The sequence below is a fragment of the Scardinius erythrophthalmus genome, assembly GCF_964197995.2.
Source record: "Scardinius erythrophthalmus genome assembly, chromosome: 1".
Lineage (NCBI taxonomy): Eukaryota > Metazoa > Chordata > Actinopteri > Cypriniformes > Leuciscidae > Scardinius > Scardinius erythrophthalmus.
The window spans coordinates 49,820,368-49,844,832 of record NC_138221.1 but is presented as its reverse complement, the minus strand read 5'-3'; the positions used below and the strand labels follow the sequence as shown (position 1 = coordinate 49,844,832).

General features: G+C 37.3%; 2 protein-coding genes across 2 annotated transcripts; both read left to right on the top strand.

Annotated features, from left to right (window-relative positions):
- Positions 1-297: 297 nt before the first annotated feature.
- kat2a (K(lysine) acetyltransferase 2A) lies at positions 298-14,619 on the top strand. The gene is made up of 18 exons (XM_081379056.1): positions 298-614; positions 1,077-1,200; positions 3,572-3,717; positions 3,880-3,969; positions 4,128-4,309; positions 5,376-5,567; positions 5,653-5,759; positions 6,391-6,495; positions 6,792-6,928; positions 7,046-7,254; positions 7,396-7,522; positions 10,882-10,992; positions 11,091-11,234; positions 11,465-11,579; positions 11,674-11,710; positions 12,528-12,591; positions 12,691-12,775; positions 12,945-14,619. Exons 1-18 carry the CDS (start codon positions 396-398, stop codon positions 13,136-13,138), a joined length of 2,388 nt encoding a protein of 795 aa, XP_081235182.1. The 5' UTR covers positions 298-395; the 3' UTR covers positions 13,139-14,619.
- Positions 14,620-15,451: 832 nt separating this feature from the next.
- Positions 15,452-23,487, top strand: dhx58 (DEXH (Asp-Glu-X-His) box polypeptide 58). The gene is made up of 12 exons (XM_081384567.1): positions 15,452-15,548; positions 16,090-16,263; positions 16,367-16,580; positions 17,221-17,411; positions 17,901-18,014; positions 18,129-18,261; positions 18,356-18,541; positions 19,269-19,516; positions 19,689-20,000; positions 20,099-20,289; positions 20,769-20,862; positions 20,992-23,487. Exons 2-12 carry the CDS (start codon positions 16,090-16,092, stop codon positions 21,181-21,183), a joined length of 2,049 nt encoding a protein of 682 aa, XP_081240693.1. The 5' UTR covers positions 15,452-15,548; the 3' UTR covers positions 21,184-23,487.
- Positions 23,488-24,465: the final 978 nt, after the last annotated feature.

The window sequence follows — 24,465 nt, the reverse complement described above, 5'->3', positions numbered from 1 at the left end:
TCATAATTTTTTTAGTCAGTTACATAAAGAGTTAGAAAATCTGAAAATTAAGACTGATTAGCCCTAACTAATTTCTGTGTTGTTCAGACTAGTTCTTAAAGCCTCTATGTTAAGCAACTGGCCAGCCCTAAACGTTTAATAAATACGCTTATTTTCTCCACTTTTAAAGTGATATAGTACTAGCTCAAGTGTTTAATGCCCCCCAGTGGGAAAGCATCGTATCGTTTTATTCTGTAGTACTGATTGTAATACTACATCTCCCAGCATTCCCCCATGTTGCGCACGCGCAGTGCAGTGGTCAGGCAGTGTATCGAAAACTATCACAAAACTTTATTGAAACGGCACAGGGTGGAAGTGTGCGCGGCGATCCTAGGAGGGGAAGTGAGGCTGCTGATATGGCGGACCCGGCGGCAAAGACCTCCGCGCAGCCCCGGCTTCAGCAAGCTCAGTCCAGCGGCCCGGCAGGGTCCCACCCAAACCCCGGAGCCGGGAGCAGCGACCCGGCCCGACCAGGCCTGAGTCAACAGCAATGGTCCAGCCAGAAGAAAGCCCAAGTCCGCTCGTTTCCGCGGGCTAAAAAGCTGGAGAAACTCGGAGTGTTTTCCTCCTGCAAGGTAACCGAGAGCTTGGCTCATAACAATAGAGCGAGTGCCCGGGCCTTTCATGTGTCAATGCGTCTCTAACAGTCTGCAAACTAGTCATATGTGTTCCCTGGTAAGATTGCAAATTATAAAGGACTACAGACGATTTAAGGCTAGAAAATAAGAAACACAAGACTTTGAAAACCTCCTTAATATGAACTAAAGTGTGAAAAATGACTGTCACATTTCCAGTGAACTCCTACCTATGCAGAATTAGTGCAGAAATGCTGTCAAAATATGGTGGTTAATTGAATGTATTCATTGATTATGTATGTTTTTATAACATGGGTGTGCTTAGTTTATTATGTGTTACCACTGCAGACTTACAATTATGAATGTTTTGACAATATTCACCTTATCAACAACTAATTGAACCTGGTGTTTTCTGTCCTCATTGACAGTTTTTTAAATCACAGTTGTGTTCTCTAATCACAGGCGAATGATGCTTGTAAATGCAATGGGTGGAAAAACCCCAATCCACCGACAGCTGCTCGTATGGAGCTCCAGCAGCAGGCAGCCAGTCTGACAGAGGCCTGCCGAAGCTGTGGTCACTCTCTGGGTAAGATTAGTGCCTCTATCGTGGTTCTATTACATCGCACTAATATCAGACCCATCCTCCAAATAGGCTTGTGCTGCACAATAGAGTGCAACATTGCCCGCCCGCTTTTTCAGTGGCCTTGGTTCCCGTAAGCATTTTTTGAAAAGGGATTTCTTAAAAAGTTTTAGTTAAATAGTTAATATATAAGCCATGGACCGAAACAAACCAAACAGAAGCGAAATTTATCGCATAACAAAACTTTGATTTAAAGAAAATGTATATACTGTATACACATAGGCCTGGTATATACACAGCAGTGCTGGTTAGATTACTTCTAAATTACATGACAAAAATTGTAGTTAGTAACATTATCCATTACATTACCCATTTTAGTAATGTAACCGGACTACTTTTTAGCGCAATTTTCCACCGGACAAAATTGCGATTGTTAACTCATGATTTCTGTTCTGTCTGTGCGCACCAATCTTGCACTTCTATCTCCTCCTCAACCAGACCACCTAGAGACTTCGGGTTTTCGTCATTATGTTAAGGAAGGTCTAATCTCGGGAACGCACAAAAAAAATCCAGGAAAAGATTTACTATCTCTTAGTGTTGTGATCCCATGACGTGAGAAAATTGCGCTAAAACACTCACTGAGTTTTTATTACTTGTTTTATTACTTTTAGATTACTTTTGACCTAACCGTTTTATTACATTGATTTTGTATTGGATAATATTGTACCATATTGATATAAAAATACAAAGAGAGAGAAATGTATTCCATTAAAATAAAAAAAGTGTTCAAAAGACAGAGGCCTTCCAAAGACATAGCAATACATTGTTAAATGACTCTGAGTGTTCATCAGGAGTTGATTCGATACGCAATGTTGAGAAAACACTGAAAAGTGAATGATTTCTGTAAATTCAGAGGTCTAATGTTTTGTGACTGCTCAGTTTTCCTTGTAATCAATGCCACTTGACTAGTGACTGAACTAGAAGAATTTCTGAATTTATAGGAAGAATAGAGAGGAAAATTTTAAACATATAAGAACTAGGGCGAATCAAATTCTGAATGATTTACTGCCATTGTGTGAATAATATATGTAATCATTAAAAAAGTAACTGTAGTCCGATTACGAGTATTTTAAAATGTAATATAATCTGGTGTATCCAAAATGGTCGATGTTTCTGATAATGTATTTATTCATACTATTTATATTATTAATTTTTTTTTATTTATTATTATTCTTTTACATGTTATGGATTTCTTTAATAATTTATGTATATTCTGCTTCATGCTCTATGTTTGATTATTTCCAGTTGTAAGATCTTTGGTGTCTGTTCTGTGCTGGAAGATTGAGTGGGTGTATTTTCCATCAGAATTGATTACGTGATGTACCTTTGTATCAAAATGTGTCTGTTTCCATTTCTGCAGACATGAGATGATGCAGTATTTTCTTAATGGTCTTAAAGGTGTCAAAACACTTCTGTCTTTGACATTTGACCAGTCACTCTGACCTAGCTGTCACACCAACAATGACATAATTGATAAGTCTGTTTGACCTTTTCATATTAGACCAAAATATAAGTTTAAGAGGGTGTAAGTTTCCTCCAGATATATTCATTGCTCTTATTTTGCTCTTCACTTCTGCGTCTCCTTCTGCTTCGTCTCATCTACCTCTCCTTTAATTCTGCAAAGCTCTTACTTCTTTTGTTCTTCTTTCTCTTTACTCTGATCTTTACCATCGTCATCTGTTAGATACAATACTTTGGATTTTGTTAAACTATTATTTATTTGATCAATTTGTTCGTCTCTATAATTTTACATTTTTACTTAATAAATGTGTTATTCCTTATTCATATTTGATATTTGACATAATCATTGCTTGTCTGCCTGGATCCTATTGCATCATAATCTGATTACAAGTACCTAATATTTGGAATCTGATTACGTAATCCAGATTACAGGTAATCAGTTACTACCCAGCACCGTATATATATTATTCTGAAACTAATATACCATTGATTAACAATAAAATAGATCTGTTTATAAGTTTTTATTTCTGCAACCCGATTGCTGCATTCTATAGCTTACATAGACTGATATCTAAAAGTTTCAAACACTGCAAGGTGTAATCCATGGACATTCACAAGGTCTGTTTAATAAATACGCAAAAACCCAAAAATAATATTAAAAAGTGGCTCTGAAATGTACAGTAGCAAGTATCAGCCTACATGGATTTATGAAGTATGTCATGCAAACCAGAGATAAGCAGCCTTTGTGGTTATACAGGCCAGTATATGTTAACTGTGTAGTTTTCATTGTATATAACACATGTTTATTGTTATTGCTTCAGGTAGTGTTCACATTCTCTTATGTGTTGATCTTTAGCAGAACATGTGTCTCACCTGGAGAATGTGTCCGAGGAGGAGATTAACCGGTTGTTAGGGATGGTGGTGGATGTGGAGAATCTCTTCATGTCTGTTCATAAAGAAGAAGACACGGACACCAAGCAAGTCTACTTTTATTTGTTCAAGGTAAATGGGCAATTGAGATCTGCTTCCTTCATTGTTTAAAGTGCAGGCATGCTCCAGATGAGTTACTAACATGTTAAGAAGCCTTTTAAAAAAATGTGTTCATTTGTCAGGTGAATATTTCACATTTTTGACTGTGTTGTTTGTTGGCTGTTTGCTTCTTAGCTGCTGAGGAAGTGTATACTGCAGATGGGGAAGCCAGTGGTGGAAGGCTCTCTCGGTAGCCCTCCCTTTGAAAAACCCAACATAGAACAAGTATGTATGTTGTGTATAAGAAAGTGTGTGTCACAAGCAAAGCTTTCTGCCAGTCACATTCCATGTAAAATGCCCTTAAGTGTTTAGGAAGTGATGGGCAGACTGTGTTTGTCATTTTATGCAGAGTTCTGCACTCAAGATCTCTCTCTCTGTCTCAGGGGGTGTTGAACTTTGTTCAGTATAAGTTCAGTCATTTGGCGCCTAAGGAGAGGCAGACCATGTATGAGCTCAGTAAGATGTTTCTGCTCTGTCTGAACTACTGGAAGCTGGAGACTCCGTCACAGTTCCGTCAGAGGGCTCAGAAAGAGGATGCAGCCGCATACAAAGTTGATTATACTAGGTGTGTGTGTGTGTGTGTGAGTTAACACGTGCAAATGAGTGTTTATTTCTAGGTTATATCAGCAGATCAGCTCTAATGTCACCCGAATCCGCTGCTAAAAAATAAATCATCCACACGCTACCCACCCAAACCTATCATTTTCTCAGATTTAGATATCCGCACCCGATCGTCACATTACAATTATTCAAATTCTCAAGTGATATGTTAACATACTACACTGGAATAAGCTTTTAAATGATTTTTATTTATTTTTTCTGGTTAACTATTTAGTAAAACTCTGCCATTAGGCATATGGTTAACTTTGTTGGTTTTCCCTGAAGTGAGAGGCTTTATACATTGTTGCTGAAAACAAAAGTAAAAAGAGTGACGCTCGTTCATTGCGTTTTACCATGAAATGAGTGTTCAGTGTCTTCATTAAAATCAATGCATTAATGATTTATCTCTTATCCACCCTCAACCCAGCCACAATTAATTGTAATGTTATTTTTGTAACTTGGCCCACCTGACCCGCAGATTATCCGCAGCGTTTGCAGATATAACCGTAAGTCACACATCACTAATACACATAGACGCTGTAACTGGTGCTAATAGTTGAAAAGTAAAGAGAAAAATGTGATCGATTCACTCATTTGAAATAAGGCATGCTCTGTCACACAATCAAATGTCAAAATGACATTTATTTTGTAATAAAATTAGCATAATTTGAAAGCATAATTTTTTTATTAAAAAAATTACATAAAATAGTAAAAAATCATTATATACCGTTCAAAGGTTTGGGGTCAGTATGTTTTGTATTTAAGAGATGAATACTTTAATTTAGCAAGGATGCATTAAAATACTCTGTTTTACTGTAAATTAATTCTGTAATTAAACTCTCGGTTTTTACTGTATTTTTGATCATACAAAATGCAGCCTTGGTGAGATTTCTTTCAAAACATAAAAATGTAATAATGAAATTTAACCAAATGTGTTTAAACCAATACAATTACAATCTTGCGAATTAGTTTTTGTGTGTGTGTGTGTGTGTGTGTGTGTGTGTGTGTGTGTGTGTGTGTGTGTGTTTCAGGTGGCTGTGTTACTGTCACGTTCCTCAGAGCAATGACAGCTTGCCACGGTATGAGACCTGTCAGGTGTTCGGCCGCAGTCTGCTGAAGTCCATCTTCACCGTCACCCGCAGACAGTTACTGGAGAAGTTCAGAGTGGAGAAAGACAAGCTCCCACCAGAGAAACGCACTCTGATTCTCACACACTTCCCCAAGTAAGACCTTCGTATCAATACACGCTATAAAATCATCACTCTCACATAGTCCACTTGATTATATGAGTGTGTGTGTGCTTGTTAGGTTTCTTTCCATGTTGGAAGAAGAAATCTATGGAGAAAACTCCCCCATTTGGGAGGCAGACTTCACCATGCCAGCCTCAGAGGGGACACAACTGGGGCATCAAACAGGTGCGTGTTTGGTTATTAGGGATGAGCATTTATGTAACAACAGCTTTCTCAAATTTCAATTAATGTTAAAAATACAATCATGAAATGCGCTTTTATTCACAAATATTAGGCTACATCACCCTTATAGTTTCAAATTAAGCCAACTTTAACAACCTATGCTTTGCTAATTGAACTAAACTAATGACTAAAAACATCAAAATTTACAAACAAATAAAAATAACTTCAAGTAGACTGCCGCCATAATGCATTCTATGTCAATAAAGGCTAATATATATATATATATATTTTTTTTTATCTTTTTAGATGTTCTTGTTAAAAAAAACATTGTCTCAGATTAATGTGGCATCCATTGTCTGACAGTTTGTAGTTTGATTCTCCAAAAATCCAGACAATATTTGTGTCTCAGCTCAGCGTCTTTTGAATGGTCTGTTTTGTATTATTATATTAAATTTGGCATGCTACTCTGTATTAATGCACAGGTTGTTATGGTGTCATAAAGCAATTCTCACAGCACAAAATTATAAAACAATTTGTGCAGACAGAAAACTGTAATGCTTCTGCTGGTGCATTAGCCACCATAGAGACTTGGCTTAGACTTTGTTGCTTCAAACCCCTTCTCTTACTGTTTTAGTACTGAGTCCAGTCTCAGTGTCTGGCTCTCCTCTCAGTAAGGGCAGCAGCGGTTCTGCTCTGGGTGTTACGGGTTTGGACATTGCTTCCTCTGAACCAATAACCGGTAAGAAGATCAAGTTGCAGATTTATTTACTGTGCGCTGTGAACTCTGTTCATTGGTATTACAATTTTAAGTATACACTCATATATGCAGTAGACCAGGGTTTTCAACTCCATTTTCCTGCAGAGTTCAGTTCCAGCTTTAATCAAACACATGAACAAGCTAATCAAGGCTGGAGGTAAACTCTGCAGGAAAGTGCATCTCAAGGGCCAGAGTTGAGAACACCTGCGGTTGATTTAAGAATGATGACGACGATCATGTCAGTCTCTCGTAACAGTGTGTGATGCATTGTCTCTCAGGAGAGAAACGTAAGCTTCCTGAGGCACTGACTCTGGAGGATGCCAAGCGGATCCGAGTGATGGGTGACATCCCAATGGAACTGGTCAATGAAGTCATGAAAACCATCACAGACCCTGCTGCCATGCTGGGGCCAGAGGTCAGAGTTTATCACACCCTTATGGTAGCCTTAATAATGTTGCATGAGGATTTTCTGTTTTGCATTTACAGTTGAATAGTAAAATTTCATCTTCTAGTCTGTTTTCTGGTTTCCCAGACTAGTCTGTTGTCTGCAAACGCGGCCCGTGATGAGACGGCTCGTCTGGAGGAGAGGAGAGGCATCATTGAGTTCCATGTGATTGGTAACTCTCTCTCTCAGAAGTCCAATAAGAAGATTCTAATGTGGCTCGTGGGCCTGCAAAATGTTTTCTCTCATCAACTTCCCCGCATGCCCAAAGAGTACATCACACGTCTTGTGTTTGACCCGTAAGTTTGCTGTGACCCCTTCCTTTTCCCAAAGAGCCCACTAACTTACCTCAATCTTTAGCTTTAGCTTTAGTTGTCAGGTTTTGTGTCTCGCTAGCTTCCTCAGCCTCTTTTGACCCTGCTCCCTCTGTTTGACCACAGGAAGCACAAGACCTTGGCTCTGATTAAAGATGGCCGTGTGATTGGAGGGATCTGCTTCAGGATGTTCCCCACTCAGGGATTCACAGAGATCGTCTTCTGTGCGGTCACCTCCAACGAGCAGGTCAAGGTACGGAGACTCACTCAATTGAGGCTCAGTGACTCTAAACCAGTGACTCTCAACCAGGGGGACAGGAAGACTTCTAAGTATTTAAATTAATAAATTATTGTAAATATATATATATATATATATATATATATATATATATATATATATATATATATATATATATTCAATTGAACTCTAAATTAAAATGCTAAAGAAAAACACCTCAAATCAATATTACTTTTTCCGTCAATTTTTTTTTTTATTGAAGAACATGCAGTTCTCGCAAAATTAATCTTGGTTAATTAATTTATCAATACTCTTATTTTAAAAAATCTTCAAAGCATGCAAAGTTGAAATATTTCGAGATTAAAGTCGAAACATTACGAGAATAAAGTCGTAATATTTTGAGAATAAAGTCAAAATTACAAGAAAGTCTTCCGTAGAAGTTCTTTGTGTGTGTGCTTGCCATTGTTTCACATTCATATTCACATTCATTTCGTTGCGGTTCAGGGCTTCCATAGTGCGAGTACAGTGCACAGGGAGAAAAATAAAAATGAGAAAAATAAAGAAGCAATCATTAATCAGACAATCCTCAAGAACCTTGTTATATGGATTTTGCTTCATATAACTTTGTGTTTTCACTTGGCATTAACATGCGTCCTGTATCCGAATGTTGTCCACATACACATTGAAAAGACAAGTTTAAACGCGCTTCTGATCGGATCTCAGTGTAATGTAAACGCAGTCCAGCCATCGTGTCTACATTCACAGGAGGACGTTTTTTTTCTGTAAAGTACGTTCTTGGACCCATACGTTTCTGTGTACCTTTCCATTACGGCATCTATCCACATTATTAGCCCTTGCAGCCTCTACATCCTCCTCATTTTGTGAGATTTGTAAAATGTCCCCCGACTGAAAACTGTTTTTAAAAGAAAACCCACCACTTCGGGTCGACTTTGCACCGGAGCCATCCCTCTTTTTTTTTTTTGTTTTTTTTTTGTGGGAATGTGAGATCCAATCTGTTATCCAGATACAGAACCCACTTGATGTGGACAGGTGTAAACGCACAGTGTCCTGATTGGCTTATGATCTGATCTGCTTGATTGGATCACAGTGATCGCATGTTAATGCCAAGTGTAAACGCAGCCTAAGTTGTCCTCTCCTCTACAAAGAGACGTAGTGACTCTAAGTTAAGGATAATGTAATATTATTATAATGTATCAATAATAATAATAATGGTTTAAAAGGGTGTATATATATATATATATATATATATATATATATATATATATATATATATATATATATATATATATAAAGCTATTAAAAGGAAAAAAAGGTAAAAAAAGACAATAACAAAAATAATGATAATACCATTAACAAAATAGAATAGAATCAGGGATTTATATAGCACTTTCATATGTACTACTGTACACCCAAAAAGCTTTACAATCATATCAGGAGATCTCTCCTCAACCACCACCAGTGTGCAGCCTCCACTTGGATGATGCGACGGCAGCCACAGTACAACGGCACCAGTGCGCTCACCAGCTATAGGTGTAGAGAGGAGAGAGAGTGATAGAGCCAATTCAATGTAAGAGGATTATTAGGAGGCCATGATTGGTAAGGGCCAATGGGTGGAATGTGGCCAGGACACCGGGGTTACACCCCTACTCTTTACGAGAAATGCCATGGGATTTTTAATGACCACAGAGAGTCAGGACCTCGGTTTTACGTCTCATCCGAAGGACGGTGCTCTTTGACAGTATAGTGTCCCCGTCACTACACTGGGGCGTTAGGACCCACACAGACCACAGGGTGAGCACCCCTGCTGGCCTCACTAACACCTCTTCCAGCATCAACCTGGTTTTTCCCAGGAGGTCTCCCATCCAGGTACTAACCAGGCTCAGCCCTGCTTAGCTTCAGTGGGCAACCAGTCTTGGGCTACAGGGTGACATGGCTGCTGGAAGGCCAAAATGCTGGTATAAGTGACTGCATAAGTCACACACCTACAGAAAAGCACATGAAATATTCATATTCATCTCCACTGACAAACACATTATGGATACTGATACATTTCACTTTGAACAATAAAACACAAGGGAACAATGTCTGTTCTCTATAGGTTGTCCCATAGGCTCTCCTCCAGAAGGAGGGATCAAACACCCCAGGGAGCCCTAACCAATGCACAAAAAGTGCTCTATAAGCGTAGACCATAGGTTTTGGAAGTTCTGAACTCTACCCCTAAGCACAGCAGCCATTCTCTCATTAGGGGACACAGCAAAAACTTCTTTATGAGTCACAGAGAGGGGAGGCTCTTTTTTTATCCAACTAATAAGGATGCATTTCCTTGCCACAAGCAGCAATTTATACAACAATTCATAACCTGATTTCCAGTGTCAGTGTCACTGCTTGTGTTTTGGAAGGAAGGCCCAAAAGAAAAAGACCAGGATCCTTTATTAGTTTTATCTGAAGAATTCTTATTTCTGAAGCAATAGAATTCCAACATTTGGAAATGTACTTGTTCTACTTATTCTAGTTACATAAACCCAGCATTGTATTTTATGAATATTGTTGGCTCTTTGACAAATTGCTTTTGTTCGTCTTTTCTAAGTTGCTTTGGATAAAAGTGTCTGCTAAAAGCTTAAATGTAAATGTAAACCGCAGTGAGCAGTTTATCATAAGATACTTTATGCAAAATATAAGGCACCATGGCAAGTGTACTTCAATCCCAGAATGCACTGCAATAAGTTTACTGATTCTGTTTCAGATGGAGTCAATGGATATGTTTTTAATAATTTTTTTAATGAACGGTTAAAAAACAGTCCACATTAATCATGGAAATTAATATATTAAAGGGATAGTTCACCCAAAAATTATTACTTAACCTCATGTCGTTTCAAACCTGTAAGACCTTCGTTCATCTTCGGAATACAAATGAAGATGTTTTTGATGAAATCTGAGAGATTTCTGTCCCTCCATAGACAGTCACACAACTACCACTTTGAAGCTTCAGAAAGTTCATAAAGAGATAGTAAAACTAATCCAAATGAATCGAGCGGTTCAGTCCAAATTTTTTGAAGAGACACGATCACTTTATTTTCGCTCCGATTTTACGATCTCTTTATGAACTTTTGAAGTGTCAGAAGTGTAGCTGTCAATGGAGGGACAGAAAGCTCTCAGATTTAATTTAAAATATCTTAATTTGTGTACCGAAGATGAACAAAAATCGTTGAGGATGAGTAATAATGACAGAATTTTCATTTTTGGGGGAACTATCCCTATTGTTTGTTGTAAGCTAAATAAATAGCCTTTTTGCTATGAGTTGAATTGATGTCTTTCACTTGATTTATTAATAATCTTTTTGTGTTCATGTTTAGGGCTACGGCACACACCTGATGAATCATCTTAAGGAGTACCACATCAAGCACGGCATTCTGTACTTTCTCACTTATGCTGACGAATACGCAATCGGCTACTTCAAGAAACAGGTACGGCTCCAGACAGTACAGACTGCACCAGCCTCACTTGTAATTTCCTGTTTTTCCACTGCACAACTATGTCTGTTGACCCCTCTTTTTTCCGGTAGGGCTTCTCCAAAGACATCAAAGTACAGAAGAGCCGCTACCTTGGTTACATCAAAGACTACGAGGGAGCCACGCTGATGGAGTGCGAGCTCAATCCCAGAATACCCTACACCGAACTTTCACACATCATAAAGAGACAGAAAGAGGTGAGAGTGCACACACTTCCCCCTTCTGCTGGAGGGGAATTACACTGTTCCTGGAAATCTTATAGTATTACATTTGTGTATTTGGTTTTTGAAGGAGGATTTTTGCCACTTTTTTGGCATCTCAAAATATCTGAAATTGGCTGGACGTATTAACCTTTTGTCAGTTTCAGCCAGTCTTTGTTACAGTATAATGACTTCCAGTCATATGGGTTTGTTGTCGTCTGCTGTAGATAATCAAGAAACTGATCGAGAGGAAACAGAATCAGATCAGGAAAGTGTATCCTGGTCTCACCTGTTTTAAAGAGGGTGTGCGGCAGATTCCTGTGGAGAGTATACCAGGCATCAGTGAGTTTGTGCTCGTCTCACAGTAGTGGCTACAATGCACCCACAAAATCCTTCCATTCACACACACTCTCTCCCTCCTTTTTGTCTTCTTAAGGAGAGACTGGTTGGAAACCTAGTGCCAAGGAGAAAAGGTCAGAGGATAATTTATGCATATTTATTCTGAAATCTGAGACCATCTGTGTGTCTGTATTAAAACATCTCACTGATGATTTTACAGTGATATCATGTCGTGTACACTTCCGTTTGGGGTCCGTAAGATTTTATTAAAGGAATTCATACTTTTTTTTATTCAGCTGGAATGCATTAATCAAAAGTGACAGTAAAGAAGACATTAATAATGTTACAAAAGATTTATATTTCAAATCAATGCTGTTCTTTTGAACTTTCAGAATCCTGAAAAAAAATGTATCACTGTTTCCACAAAAATATTAAGCAGCACGACTATTTTCAACATTGATAATAATAATATATGTTTCTTGAGCACCAAATCATCATGTTAGAATGATCATGTGACACTGAAGACTGGAGTAATGATTCTGAAATTCTGCTTTGCCATCACAGGAATAAATTACATTATAAAATATATTCAAGTAGAAAACACTTATTTAATATTTTACAATATCACTGAAATTTACTGTATTTTGTACAAATAAATGCAGCCTTGGTAAGCATAAGAAACTTCTTTCAAAAACATTTCAAAAACTAACTTTTTAATGGTAGTGTATGTGTACACAGATTTTTCCCTATTTACTTATAAGAGTATGTTTTTGTAAAATTATATACCTTGTGTATTATATATGAGATGAGCCAGTCTCGTTACAGTTTCTAGTAAAGTTACCAACCACCAGCGAGTAACTGAGACTCTGGTCAAAAGCATGGAATGTTACAAGTACTTTTATTTTTGTTCCCTGCGTGTATCCATCGTTCTCTCTTATTTTATCTCTGCAGTAAAGAGCTGAAAGATCCAGATCTGCTTTACAACATGTTAAAGAATCTTCTCGCACAGATTAAAGTAAGAGGCCTGTTGTCACACTCATACGCACATTCATCTAAACACATTAACGACACAATATTCTGTTATATTCTCGCCATCTCATTTGTGTGTTAACAGACGCATCCAGACTCCTGGCCTTTCATGGAGCCAGTGAAGAAATCTGAAGCTCCTGACTATTACGAGGTCATCCGCTTCCCCATTGGTGGGTACTGATGTGATCTGCATATACAGTAATGAGATGTCAACCATTCTGAAGAGCCGCTATTGAATAAGTCAGACTAGCCGGACAGCCAATATTAATCAGTTAACATCTATACAGTTTTAACAACATCAAATTGCATCCAATTGAATAAACCTCTCTTCCTACTTAGACTTGAAAACCATGACTGAGCGTCTGAAGAACCGGTATTATGTGACTAAAAAGCTGTTTATCGCCGACCTGCAGCGAGTGATCACGAACTGCAGAGAGTACAACCCTCCAGACAGCGAGTACTGCAAGTGTGCCAACACACTGGAGAAGTTTTTCTACTTTAAACTGAAAGAGGCCGGGCTCATTGAAAAGTAACGGGCATCTAGCCTAGGACAAGGGACCAGTTAGAAAATATAGAGAGTGTGATCACTTACACACACACACACGTTTCATTTGGATGAACAACATCCAAACCTGTCAAAAGTTGCTGCTTTCTGTTACTTTTTTTCCCTTATACAATATAGTTATAAAACTCAAGGTTATATGTGTATGACTTTGCCATGCCAGTGCATTAAGGCAAAATGAAAACTGAAAGTGTGTTTGATGTGGGCGTAGACAGAAATCACCATTAGCAGTTCAGTTCTTCTTTCCCATCCTCCGCTGTAAAACGAATGACTCATGCACACTGCAAGTTGTTGCTCTACATACACAAACATTCAGTTGTGTAACTTAGAGTCTTATCCTTCGAAACTCCTGTGACCTGAGATGCTGCAGCCAAAGATATGGACAATATTCGGCCTCTAGTGATGTCACTGCGGTGTCACACCCTTCTCGGCCAAAGCTGTTTGAAACAGCCGGTCAGTCATATACAGGATGTGCCTATTTAGTATAAATCTGACAATATGAGGGAAATCGTACTTTTTTTATTGAGTTCCGTCAATGGCTTTCATTGGAAAAAAGATGCCTCATTCCATGACAGATCACTTCAAGCAACAATAATCAAATGAAATTACTTCTGTCCACTTTGCTTCGTCAGTGCCGTTGTGAAGTGTTTATCTTTGTTCACAAACCAATATTTGCTGTCTTTGGAAGCTTTCAGTGTGTCATGACCCCAGGCGTAAGCATTTACAGTTTTTGCAACCTACTATTTACACCCATTTGGGACCATGAACAACTATTTCCATTTCAATTGTAGTTGCAAAACACTTTGCTGCTACCTAAAATACTCTGAACGGACTACTGCACAAACCTATATCCAAATATGTATGTGATTTCTGTGACACCGCATGTTCTCTGCTAGTTTAACGCTCACACACATGGGATAGGACAGCTGGTTTATTTTTCATTCTCTCTCTGATGGGCATTTACTTGAATCATGACTTTGACAAACTGCTGCAATGTTGATGTATTATCAGGGTTCTTTATTTTTGGATTTACTGTGGGTCACTGATGACCCCTTTCATGAACAGGACAGATGGGTGTGATAGAAAGCGTTTGGATATGGTTACATTTGGATAATGCATGTAAATTGCAACGGTTCTGTGTACTATAATTCTGTTTTTTTGAAAATAAACCCCAAAAAATTATCTAAGTTTGCCTTGCTGAGAAGGGATGCTTATTTAAGCTTTTCAAATTCTGACTCACGCAAATAGAGATTATAGAATCGCATAATTGAACAGAAAAGAGTCTGTGGTTAACTTTTATATATAGTTTATATAGTGAGGTTTTTATTTTTGGAAATAATATATCCTTTTTATTCAGGATGGACACAGTAAATTTATCAAAAGGGAGGGTAAATGCATTTATAATGTTACAAAAGACTAACAAAAAAAAATCAAATAAATACTGTTCTTTTGAATAATATGTGTTGTTTGAAAATGTATCATGGTTTTCACAAAAATATTTAGCAGTGCAACTGTTTCCAACATCGATAATAATCAGAAATGTTTCTTGAGCAGTAAATCAGCATTAGAATTATTTCTGAAGGATTATGTGACACTGAAGACTGAAGTAATGATGCATTAATTAATTTATTACATTATAATTATTATTAATTTATTATTATATAATTTATTATTGTATTTTGCAATACAATCACTAGATACATTTTTATTAAGTTTAACCATGTATATTTATTTACTTTTAAATGTTTTTAACCTTAATTTGAAAAAAAAAGTGGAAAAATGTAAAATTAGATTGAAAAATAAGATTTTTAGGTGAATGTGCTTAAAGATAAATGAAAGGGATTCAACCTTTACAATACAGTATTTAGTACCAATGAGTTTCTAGAAACTCTACACAGTATTGTTTCAGTTTCCATAATGTGTTTGTTTGGATCTGAGCATGACTAAGAGGCAAATGACAAAGACAGTTTCTTCGGTTTTCTTTTCCTAACATCACCGACTGCAAAATGGGGCCCCATCAAGGTCTCTCCATTACTTTCTCAGTGCAGCGTCTGCCTGTGTTTCTCTTCACATTTACAAATCAAATTCTGTTTTAGATGTCCACATTACTGGTGTCCAAGAGAACAAAAGCACCCTATTGCTAATTAAAAAGTTTATTTAATTTCTTATACTTCATTTCTCAGCCTACAGACACCTGCTGTCATTGCATGTATCCCCTCTTTTGTTGTATGTCATTGGTCTCCTCCTCCTGGGCCCTTTCTCTGTTTTTGGTTTCGTTTTTCTGCTCAGCAGGCTCGTAAAGGGACGTTTTAAAGAGCAAAGAAGGTTCACCCTCTCCAAAGTAGCACAGACCTCTCGCCACCACAGTGATATCAGCACCGGTGAGTGAATCTACTGACAAGTTCAGAAATTTCTTTGATCTAATTTGTAGTCTCGTACAAAACCATAAGCAGAATTAGCTTTGATGTTTTTAACATGGAATATTCATTATTAGCTTTATGATTAGACCACAAGTAGTTAACAGAGCACAAAAACTTTACAGGTAAAGCTACTAGTAACATTTCACCTTTAAATGTTTTTAATAAAGTTATGAAAGTTGCCAAAAGGTCTAAAACTTTTTTTTTTTGCACTTTTTTACAAATTTACCATAATAACTGCAATCCAGATATATATATTTTTTACCAGAAAGTAACAGGGAAATTCTTACTTGGTAAACTTTACCGCACGTGACTAGATGCATTTTTGTGCCTCGAATCAGCAGGAACTGTGTCAGTTATTGTGTAACAAAATTTTATGAATTGAACAGCTCGTAAACAGAGTTCTTTACTGAATTGAGTCGAGAACCCTAGGGTTCTTTATAGAAAAGTGTACAAAACAGAAGTAAATGGCTTCCACTGTGTCTTGGTGACTGTGTGAATGTAGATGGAGATCACTCTTAGATCATACCAGGAGGAAGTGGTGCAGAAGGCTCTAAGGGGGGAGAACAGCATCATCTGGCTGCCCACAGGTGGAGGAAAAACCCGGGCTGCAGTTTATGTTGCCAAGAGACACCTGGAGACTACACCCAATGCCAAAGTGGCAGTGCTCGTCAACAAGGTGAAGCCAGATCACTGCTCAATTACACTGGGTCTGTGCATAATATTGTTTGAATCTTTTTCTTTAGATTTGCATGCTGAGTTTATATTTTCATTGTTCTCAGGTGCACCTGGTAGACCAGCACTTTGAAAAAGAATTCAGCCCTTTTCTTGGGAAGCAGGATACAGGATACAGGATAAAGCCCATCAGTGGGGACAGCGATGACAAGGAATTATTTGGGTTACTGGTCAAGGACTCAGACCTGATCATCTGCACGGCTCAGATCTTGGAGAACGCCCTGAACAGCACGGAGGAGGAAAAACGTGTGGATCTCACAGGTAACAGATGATTTTGTAAGATACACCACAACATGATTTATGTGCTATTTTTAGCACATAAATGTAAAAGAGGCTCTTTACATGGATATCATGTGTCCAATAGAACATTACCCTAGCTCTACAGCACCCCCATTGTACAGATCTGGTCTTGACTGCATCAAAAAAACCTTTGTAGTTTTCATTGTTTTGACTGAGCCATATTTCTAACATGCAGTCAAACGTGACACTCAACAAACCTAGCCAGATATTTCATGTGTTCTAGCTCAAACACACCTAGTGCAACTAATAAGGCCCTTGATTCTTGATTAGTAGCATCAGGTGTGCTTGAGACAACCCCTGTTTTGCAGATTTTTGCCGTTGTGAGGGATTCTATTCAGGAGGGTGAATAATTTTGAGACTGCGGAAGTCATTAAAAGTTGAATTTGGGGAAACCACTCGACACATTTGTTGTTTTGAGCTATTTCAGTTACTTTTGTTTGATTTGTTCATTGCAAACAGCTGAAAAACTGTCAATTTTGGCAATAAACCTGATTTGCAATGGGAGTTGAATAATTTCGATTACAACTGTAAATGTTTTGTCTCCTTTTCTTTCTGTTACTTACAAAAATAAATAGTCTCTAAATAAATTGTCTCTATTTAGACTTCACCCTGCTGATCATAGATGAATGTCACCACACGCAAAAGGAAAGTGTCTATAACAAGATTATGGGCCGCTATGTGGAGAAGAAAGTGAGAAAAGAAGGGAAGCTGCCCCAGGTTTTGGGCCTCACAGCATCACCTGGTACAGGAGGAAATAAGTCACTGGATAAAGCTGTGGAACATGTCTTGCAGGTGTGTGTGTGTGTGTGTGTGCACGAACGATACAGCTCAAAAGATACAGCTAAAATGGCTATATCTATGACAATCTTCAACATGGATAATTGTGTATTTGCTCTGAAATGGCTTTTTGCAAATATTTTGTAAATATTCGATTATATGGTGGCACAGCCCTAGTGCACGTTAATACACGTTAATTTGCTTTATGAATTAATGGTATCACTTTACAATAAGGTTTCAATTGTTCTTCTACAGCATTTATTCATCTTTAATAATGATAATCTCAACATTTACTAATATATTTTAACATAAATATTTGAATCTGTTAACATTATTAAATTTTTATAAACTAACATTAACAAAGGTTAAACATTTTTTGTAAAAGTATATATTGCTCATTGTTCATGTTATTTAATGCATTAACTAATATTAACAAATGTGACCTTATTATAAAGTGTTACCAAATGAATAAAATAATTCTTACTCTTTCTATCTCATTTTCAGATCTGTGCCAATCTGGATTCAGTAATTGTGTCCACCAAGAATTATACACCAGAGCTCAAGAAAGTCGTCCCTAGACCCGAAAAGCAATATGACATTGTCGAAAAAAGAGCTCAGGTACTGTTCTCCGTTCGCTTCCAGACTGCACCTCAGTCATAATGCCATTCTCTACTGCACAACTGCTTGAATGTTCAATGACCAAAATCTGTGTATGTTTGTTTGTGTCAACAGGATCCATTTGGCGACCACTTGAAGTTAATGATGTCAATGATTCACGAGTTCATGCCATCAACGGTGACCTGTGGCCTGCGGGATATGGGCACACAGGAATATGAAGCTGATGTGGTGCAACTAGAGAAAGAAGGTTAGATGTCATTGCAACTACAACTTTTGAGTTGTTCATTCCAAATCCCCTACATAAAAAAGTGACTTGATTTGATGGTGTGTTTTTGGACCAGGTGTAAAAGAAGAGAACAGACTGATCGCTCAGTGTGCCCTGCATCTGCGGGAATACAACGATGCTCTTCTCATTAACGACACCGTTCGCATGGTGGACGCGTTCAATGTTCTGGACGAGTTCTACAATTCAAGGACAAACAAATTGCTGGATGTGACAGACTTCTTTCTCCAGGGACTTTTTGATGGTGTGGATTTTTACTATGTGTAGATTATTGTGATGCTCTTAAAGGGGCAGTTCATCATCATTTACTTTATTCAACTGTATAACTTGTATTTTCCCTTCTGTGAAATCCAAAAATATTTTTTCATACAATGAAAGTATTTAATTGTGGGACTGTTAAATTTCAAAAAGGACAAAAATATATCTGCACCATATCGGTTATGGGCTAGTGTTATACTTTTTGTATCGCACAAGTCAGTATTGGATATATATCTGCTGGTATTGTATATTTACTTGTTCTTACTCATTTCCCCTATTTTTACATTTTGATTACCTTTCTGTCATCTAACACTGACTTAAAGTTATTCTTAAAAAAATACTAATCATTTAACACTATTAAATGTAATCTTTAGCAAGTGGATAACTATTTTTCTATTGTACGTTATAATGTTGTGATGTCCAAATTCACAAGTAGCATTTAAAACCATTGTTTTTAGTTTCATTTTTAGCTTATTTAGATACAATAGCATCAAATTTTAATATATTATATGGGTAATCTGTCATAACATGGATATAATCATTGGCCAGAATGTTATTATTGGTGCAAAAAAGCTCCACATGACTATGCTTTATTTGCATTATTCATTTGTCTGTGTTAACTCCAAAATTTGCATTACTAACAATCAGCTGATAAAATCTCAACGAGTCGCACTATTGATGACGAAGCTGATTTTTCTGCTCTTACTACTCAGAGAACCGTGTGGAGCTAAAACAACTGGCCTCGGATGCCCGCTATGAAAACCCCAAACTGGCCAAGTTGCAACACACGCTGCTGGATGAGTTTAGAGAGAAAAAGTCTCGCGGTATAATCTTCTCGAAGACGCGCAGGGGCACACATTGTCTGTATGACTGGGTGAACTCCAACCATGAGCTGCTGAAGGTCAATATCACTGCTGGCATTCTCACTGGAACGGGTACTGGTGCCAACCACATGAACCAGGTACAGCAAGAAAACATCTCAAATGGTTTCCCTAGATCTTCTAAAAGCATTTGTTGGTCGTGTTTAGTTTAGAAACATCTAGTAAGAAGGGAATACAGACTAATTCTGAATCTGCTAATAACTTTCTCTTCTTGGTATACATTATGTGTCTGTTTTTTGTATTTGTTCTTAGTGTGAACAGAAGAGGATCATCACATCTTTTAGACGAGGAATCCACAACCTCCTCATCTCTACCAGTGTGGCTGAGGAAGGACTTGACATTCCAGAATGCAACTTAGTTGTACGTTACGGGCTGTTGACCAATGAGATCGCTCAGCAGCAGGCCAGTGGGCGGGCTCGAGCTAAGAACAGCGTCTACTCAGTGGTGGCTGAAGAAGGTGGGCGTGAACTGCGCAGGGAATTGATCAATGAGTATCTAGAAGGTCTGACCTCAAAAGCTATTGACCAAGTACAGAGAATGAGTCCCAGGGAGTTCAGACTCAAGGTTTGCAATTTAAACCTGGCTTTGCATTTCATATAATAGAAAAACTCGAAGTATTCCAATTTCATTGCCTAAAAAACATTTCTCTTTCTGCTTGTCAGATATCTGAGCTCCAACAAATATCTGTTCTGATTCGGATCCAAGCCGAGAGGAAAAGGGATGAGAGGAAGCAGCGCTACAGTCCTTCTCAGGTTCAGCTTCAGTGCAGAGGATGTTTCATTCAGGTCTGCAGTGGAGAAGATATGAGAACGATAGAGAATTCACACCATGTCAATATCAACCCTGAGTTTAAGTGAGTTAGTCCTCAGTACATCACAGTCAATATCAGACCAAATCATTCTGGAAAATGTAGAACAGTGATGGATATTTTAATGACATACCGTACACAGTCTTGCAAAGAAGTCTCATATGCTCACCAAAGCGGCATTCGCTTGATCAGTAATACAGTATACAGTAAATAGTAATATTGTAAAATATGAATTACAATTTTAAGGTAACTTTTGTATTTGAATATATTCTAAAATATAATTTATTCCTGTGATCAAAGCTGAATTTTCAGCATCATTACTCCAGTCTTCAGTGTCACATGATCCTTCAGAAATCATTCTAATATGATGATTTGGTGCTCAAGAAACATTTATTATTATCATCAATGTTCAGAACAGTTGTGCCGCTTTAATATTTTTGTGGAAACCGTAATACAATTTTTCAGGATTACATTATTCCTACTATGATTATAAACGAACATGTTTGTGTTTGTCTATTTCTTAGGAGGCATTATAGAACTGGTGGGCAAGTGTTTCTGGAGAGGACTTTTGAAGATTGGGAGCCTGGACGGGTTATCAACTGCAGTAACTGTGGAAAGGTTAAAGAAAAAAAGAAGAATAGATCACATTGTATTATCCAAATAAACATAGGAAGAACTCCTTCAGAATAGTGAGTGACCTACTTTTCTTTATCTCTCTTTCTCTTTCTTTCTCTCTCTCTCTCTCAGGACTGGGGATTGGAGATTAAATTCAAGAAGGTGGCAATACTCCCCTGTTTGAAAATAAACAACTTTTTCTTGAATACTCCTCGAGGCAAAGTCACTTGCAAGTACTGGAAGAATGTTGAGTTCCAGGTGACAGAGTTTGACTTCATTGACTTCATGAGCAGCAGTTTCCCTGACCTGGACTTAGACGACTGACACAACTGAACTCAGTCAGAACCCTGTAACCCTGGTAAATCTGGGAAACTATAGATTGCTGTTTATCCTAAAAATTATTTAAATGAAACTATTTATCAGCTTAATTTAAAAATGAAATTATCCATTCTGATTACATCTGGTTATTCATGGATGTTGGGGGCCACAGAAGCTTTTGTGGTTGATTGCGATAGTCAAAATACAGTTGGGAACCTCTGTTCAAAACTATATAGCCGTTTGTAAACTTTAAATGTTTGTACTTCAAATTCTACCATTTACTTAGTAGTTTTTGTCATTTATGGGTTTTGTTTTATTTGCTTTTGTCTGAGAAAGGTGTGTGCGTGTGTGCGTGTGCGTGTGTGTGTGTGTGTGTGTGTGTGTGTGTGTGTGTGTGTGTGTGTGTGTGTGTGTGTGTGTGTGTGTGTGTGTGTGTGTGTGTGTGTGTTAAATGTTTTGACAGTAAATTCATCTTTAACATATTTTCATTGATTTATCTGTTGTCCCTCTCAGGGATCAGGACTGTGCTGCTCTATGATTATTAGTTATTGTTTACATGACTGTGCAATATGTCTATAAATGCACTCCAAGCTCTTAATGACCCTCATTGCACTGTACAGTAGTCTGCTCAGACCGTCACTTTCAGATTGCTGGAACATCTACATATATTCATTTAACAGATGCTTTTAAACTAAGTGACTTACAAATGAGGAGAAATGTGAACACACTTTGAGCCTTCATTTATAGACTGAGTTTAGGTTTGTTTATAGTACTTAAAACTGTTTCTCAAAAAAAAATATATATATATGTCTTATGAATTATGAAATATATGTCTTTAATATTCTTTCCTTTTTAAGTTTCTACATAACATCGCATCTGTAATACATTTTTAAAATAAATAAAACAATTATGCTCTGTATTTGATGTGTTTCGTCCTTACAAGTGGATACTTACTGTTATGAACCTGTGTGTGAGGAAAGACTACAGTCATAGATTAGCGTGAGAAGACAACAAAAGCAAAAGTTAAAGATAAGCTATTATTTCACGATGCTGAGTATCTCAGATTGATAGTTTTTCAAACGTATTTTGTGTCAGCCACTAGATGGCGCCACGCAGTTTTGCTTGCTTTCTGTTAATTGTGAGTTTCCCTTTAGTTAATAGGTTACTGTATGCCTCTGTGATTTGCCTTCCTTGAACACTCCTGGATTTGTTCTACGCGACTGTGAGTCAAACCTATAGACAGTGACGTCATTGTAAAAGTCACTAGCCACCTTATAGTCTGCACATGGGTTCAAAACTACCTGGATATTTTAGAGGTCAGTTTTGCTCAGTTCGTTTTTTATTCTCTCTCTCTCTCTCTCTCTCTCTCTCTCTCTCTCTCTCTCTCTCTCTCTCTCTCTCTCTCTCTCTCTCTCTCTCTTTTTCTCTCTCTCTCTCTCTCTCTCTCTATATATATATATATAAACCTTGTTGTCCTTAGGCTGACAACCATCATTAATGTGATAGACAATTGCAGCATAAAAGGTGTAGGCCTTGTGCTGACGTGTAAATATTCAAAAAAAAAAGTATTTGTTCGATTAAACCGTCAAAATATGTAGAACATTTTAGGATTAGTCCTCTTGTCTGAAGAGACTCGATTGCTTTATGATGAACAGATCCCATTTATTCACATTTAAAAACTGTGTAACACACATGCACCTCATTTGTTCTCACACGTCAAGCGAATGTGCTTGAGCTTCCGTTTACCACAACTGATAGCCTGTGTGAGTTGATTAGTGTTTATGTGAATAAAAGCCTAAATTCAATCTGTTCATCATATAAAGCAATCGTGTCTCTTCAGAAAATTTGGAGTACACCACTTCATTCATATAGATTAGTTTTACGATCTCTTTGTGAACTTTTTGAAGCATCGAAGTGTCAGGCCTATGCTATAGCCTACTATAGCTCCCAACAGAGGGACTGAAATCTCTCAGATTTCATCAACAACATCTTCATTTGTGTTCTAAAGATGAACGAAAGTCTTGCTTGAACTATCCCTTTAGGCTATTTATCTGAAAAAATAATTTGGCAAAACAAGCACATGTGCACTAAAGCTACAGTTTTTTTCTACTAGGCAATTTTTTTTATAGAAAAACAAAAAGCTCACAAGAAAAAGCACAAAATAACTACAACATAATTAGTTATTGATATTTCATTGGGTTTCTGTTGTTTTTGCATGCATAATTTCTTTGTATGGCAGCTTGGCCAAAAATTGTCCGCACAATTTGGTTTCATTGCATTATCACAAATAAAACAATTGTCTTCAAGCACATAATATTCTTAAAAAATCTTTAACAAATATTTGAATAAAGGGTGAAGATGTTTATTTGATTACATTATTTAACAGAGACATCAGTAGCAGTATCTGGGCTTCCAACTAAGTAAAATGACGCCATTAAACAAATATTTAAAACATACCGTCTTAATATCTTTAGCTGCATTAATTTAGAGAATCTAATGGAATAGTATATTTTAATGTTAGGTACGATTAATTAAAATTGGGTGATTAAGTAGTTAGATAGATAGATAGATAGATAGATAGATAGATAGATAGATAGATAGATAGATTAGATAGATAGATAGATAGATAGATAGATAGATAGATAGATAGATAGATAGATAGATAGATAGATAGATAGATAATAGATGGATTAGATAGATAGATAGATTAGATTAGATTAGATTAGATTAGATTAGATTAGATTAGATTAGATTAGATTAGATTCTTGTGTTAATGTTTTATTCAGTGTAATCAAAGCAAAAGAGAGCCAGAGCCATAGGCCTGGGGTTGGCATAAAGGGCAGTGTTGTGCCAGTGTGGTTTTGCATGGATCAGTGCTTCAGCAATGCCCACAGCACACATTTAAACACACACGCACACACAATGCCCGCAGAATCACACGCATCCACGTACACATGCTGCTCATTTACACAGACTTTAGCAAGGACATTAAAAGTCAAAGCTAAAATTCAGTCACAGACAGGAAGAGCTCAATCACAGATGTGACAAACCCTCACTCGGGTTTCTGCTAATACTGACTTCCTTAGCATTTTGATTTTCTTATCATGTCTGTATGTGTTATTTTTGCTTTTTGTGTGTGATACATCACCTAGGCATGCTTAAACTTTAGTAGTCAGATAATCAGTCAGTTATCTGTGCGTAGTGGTGATAATGTGACAGATTGGTTTATTATAAGTCGAGTGGATTCTGATTGGCTCTCAACGTTTTAATCGTTGATCGGCTGAATAA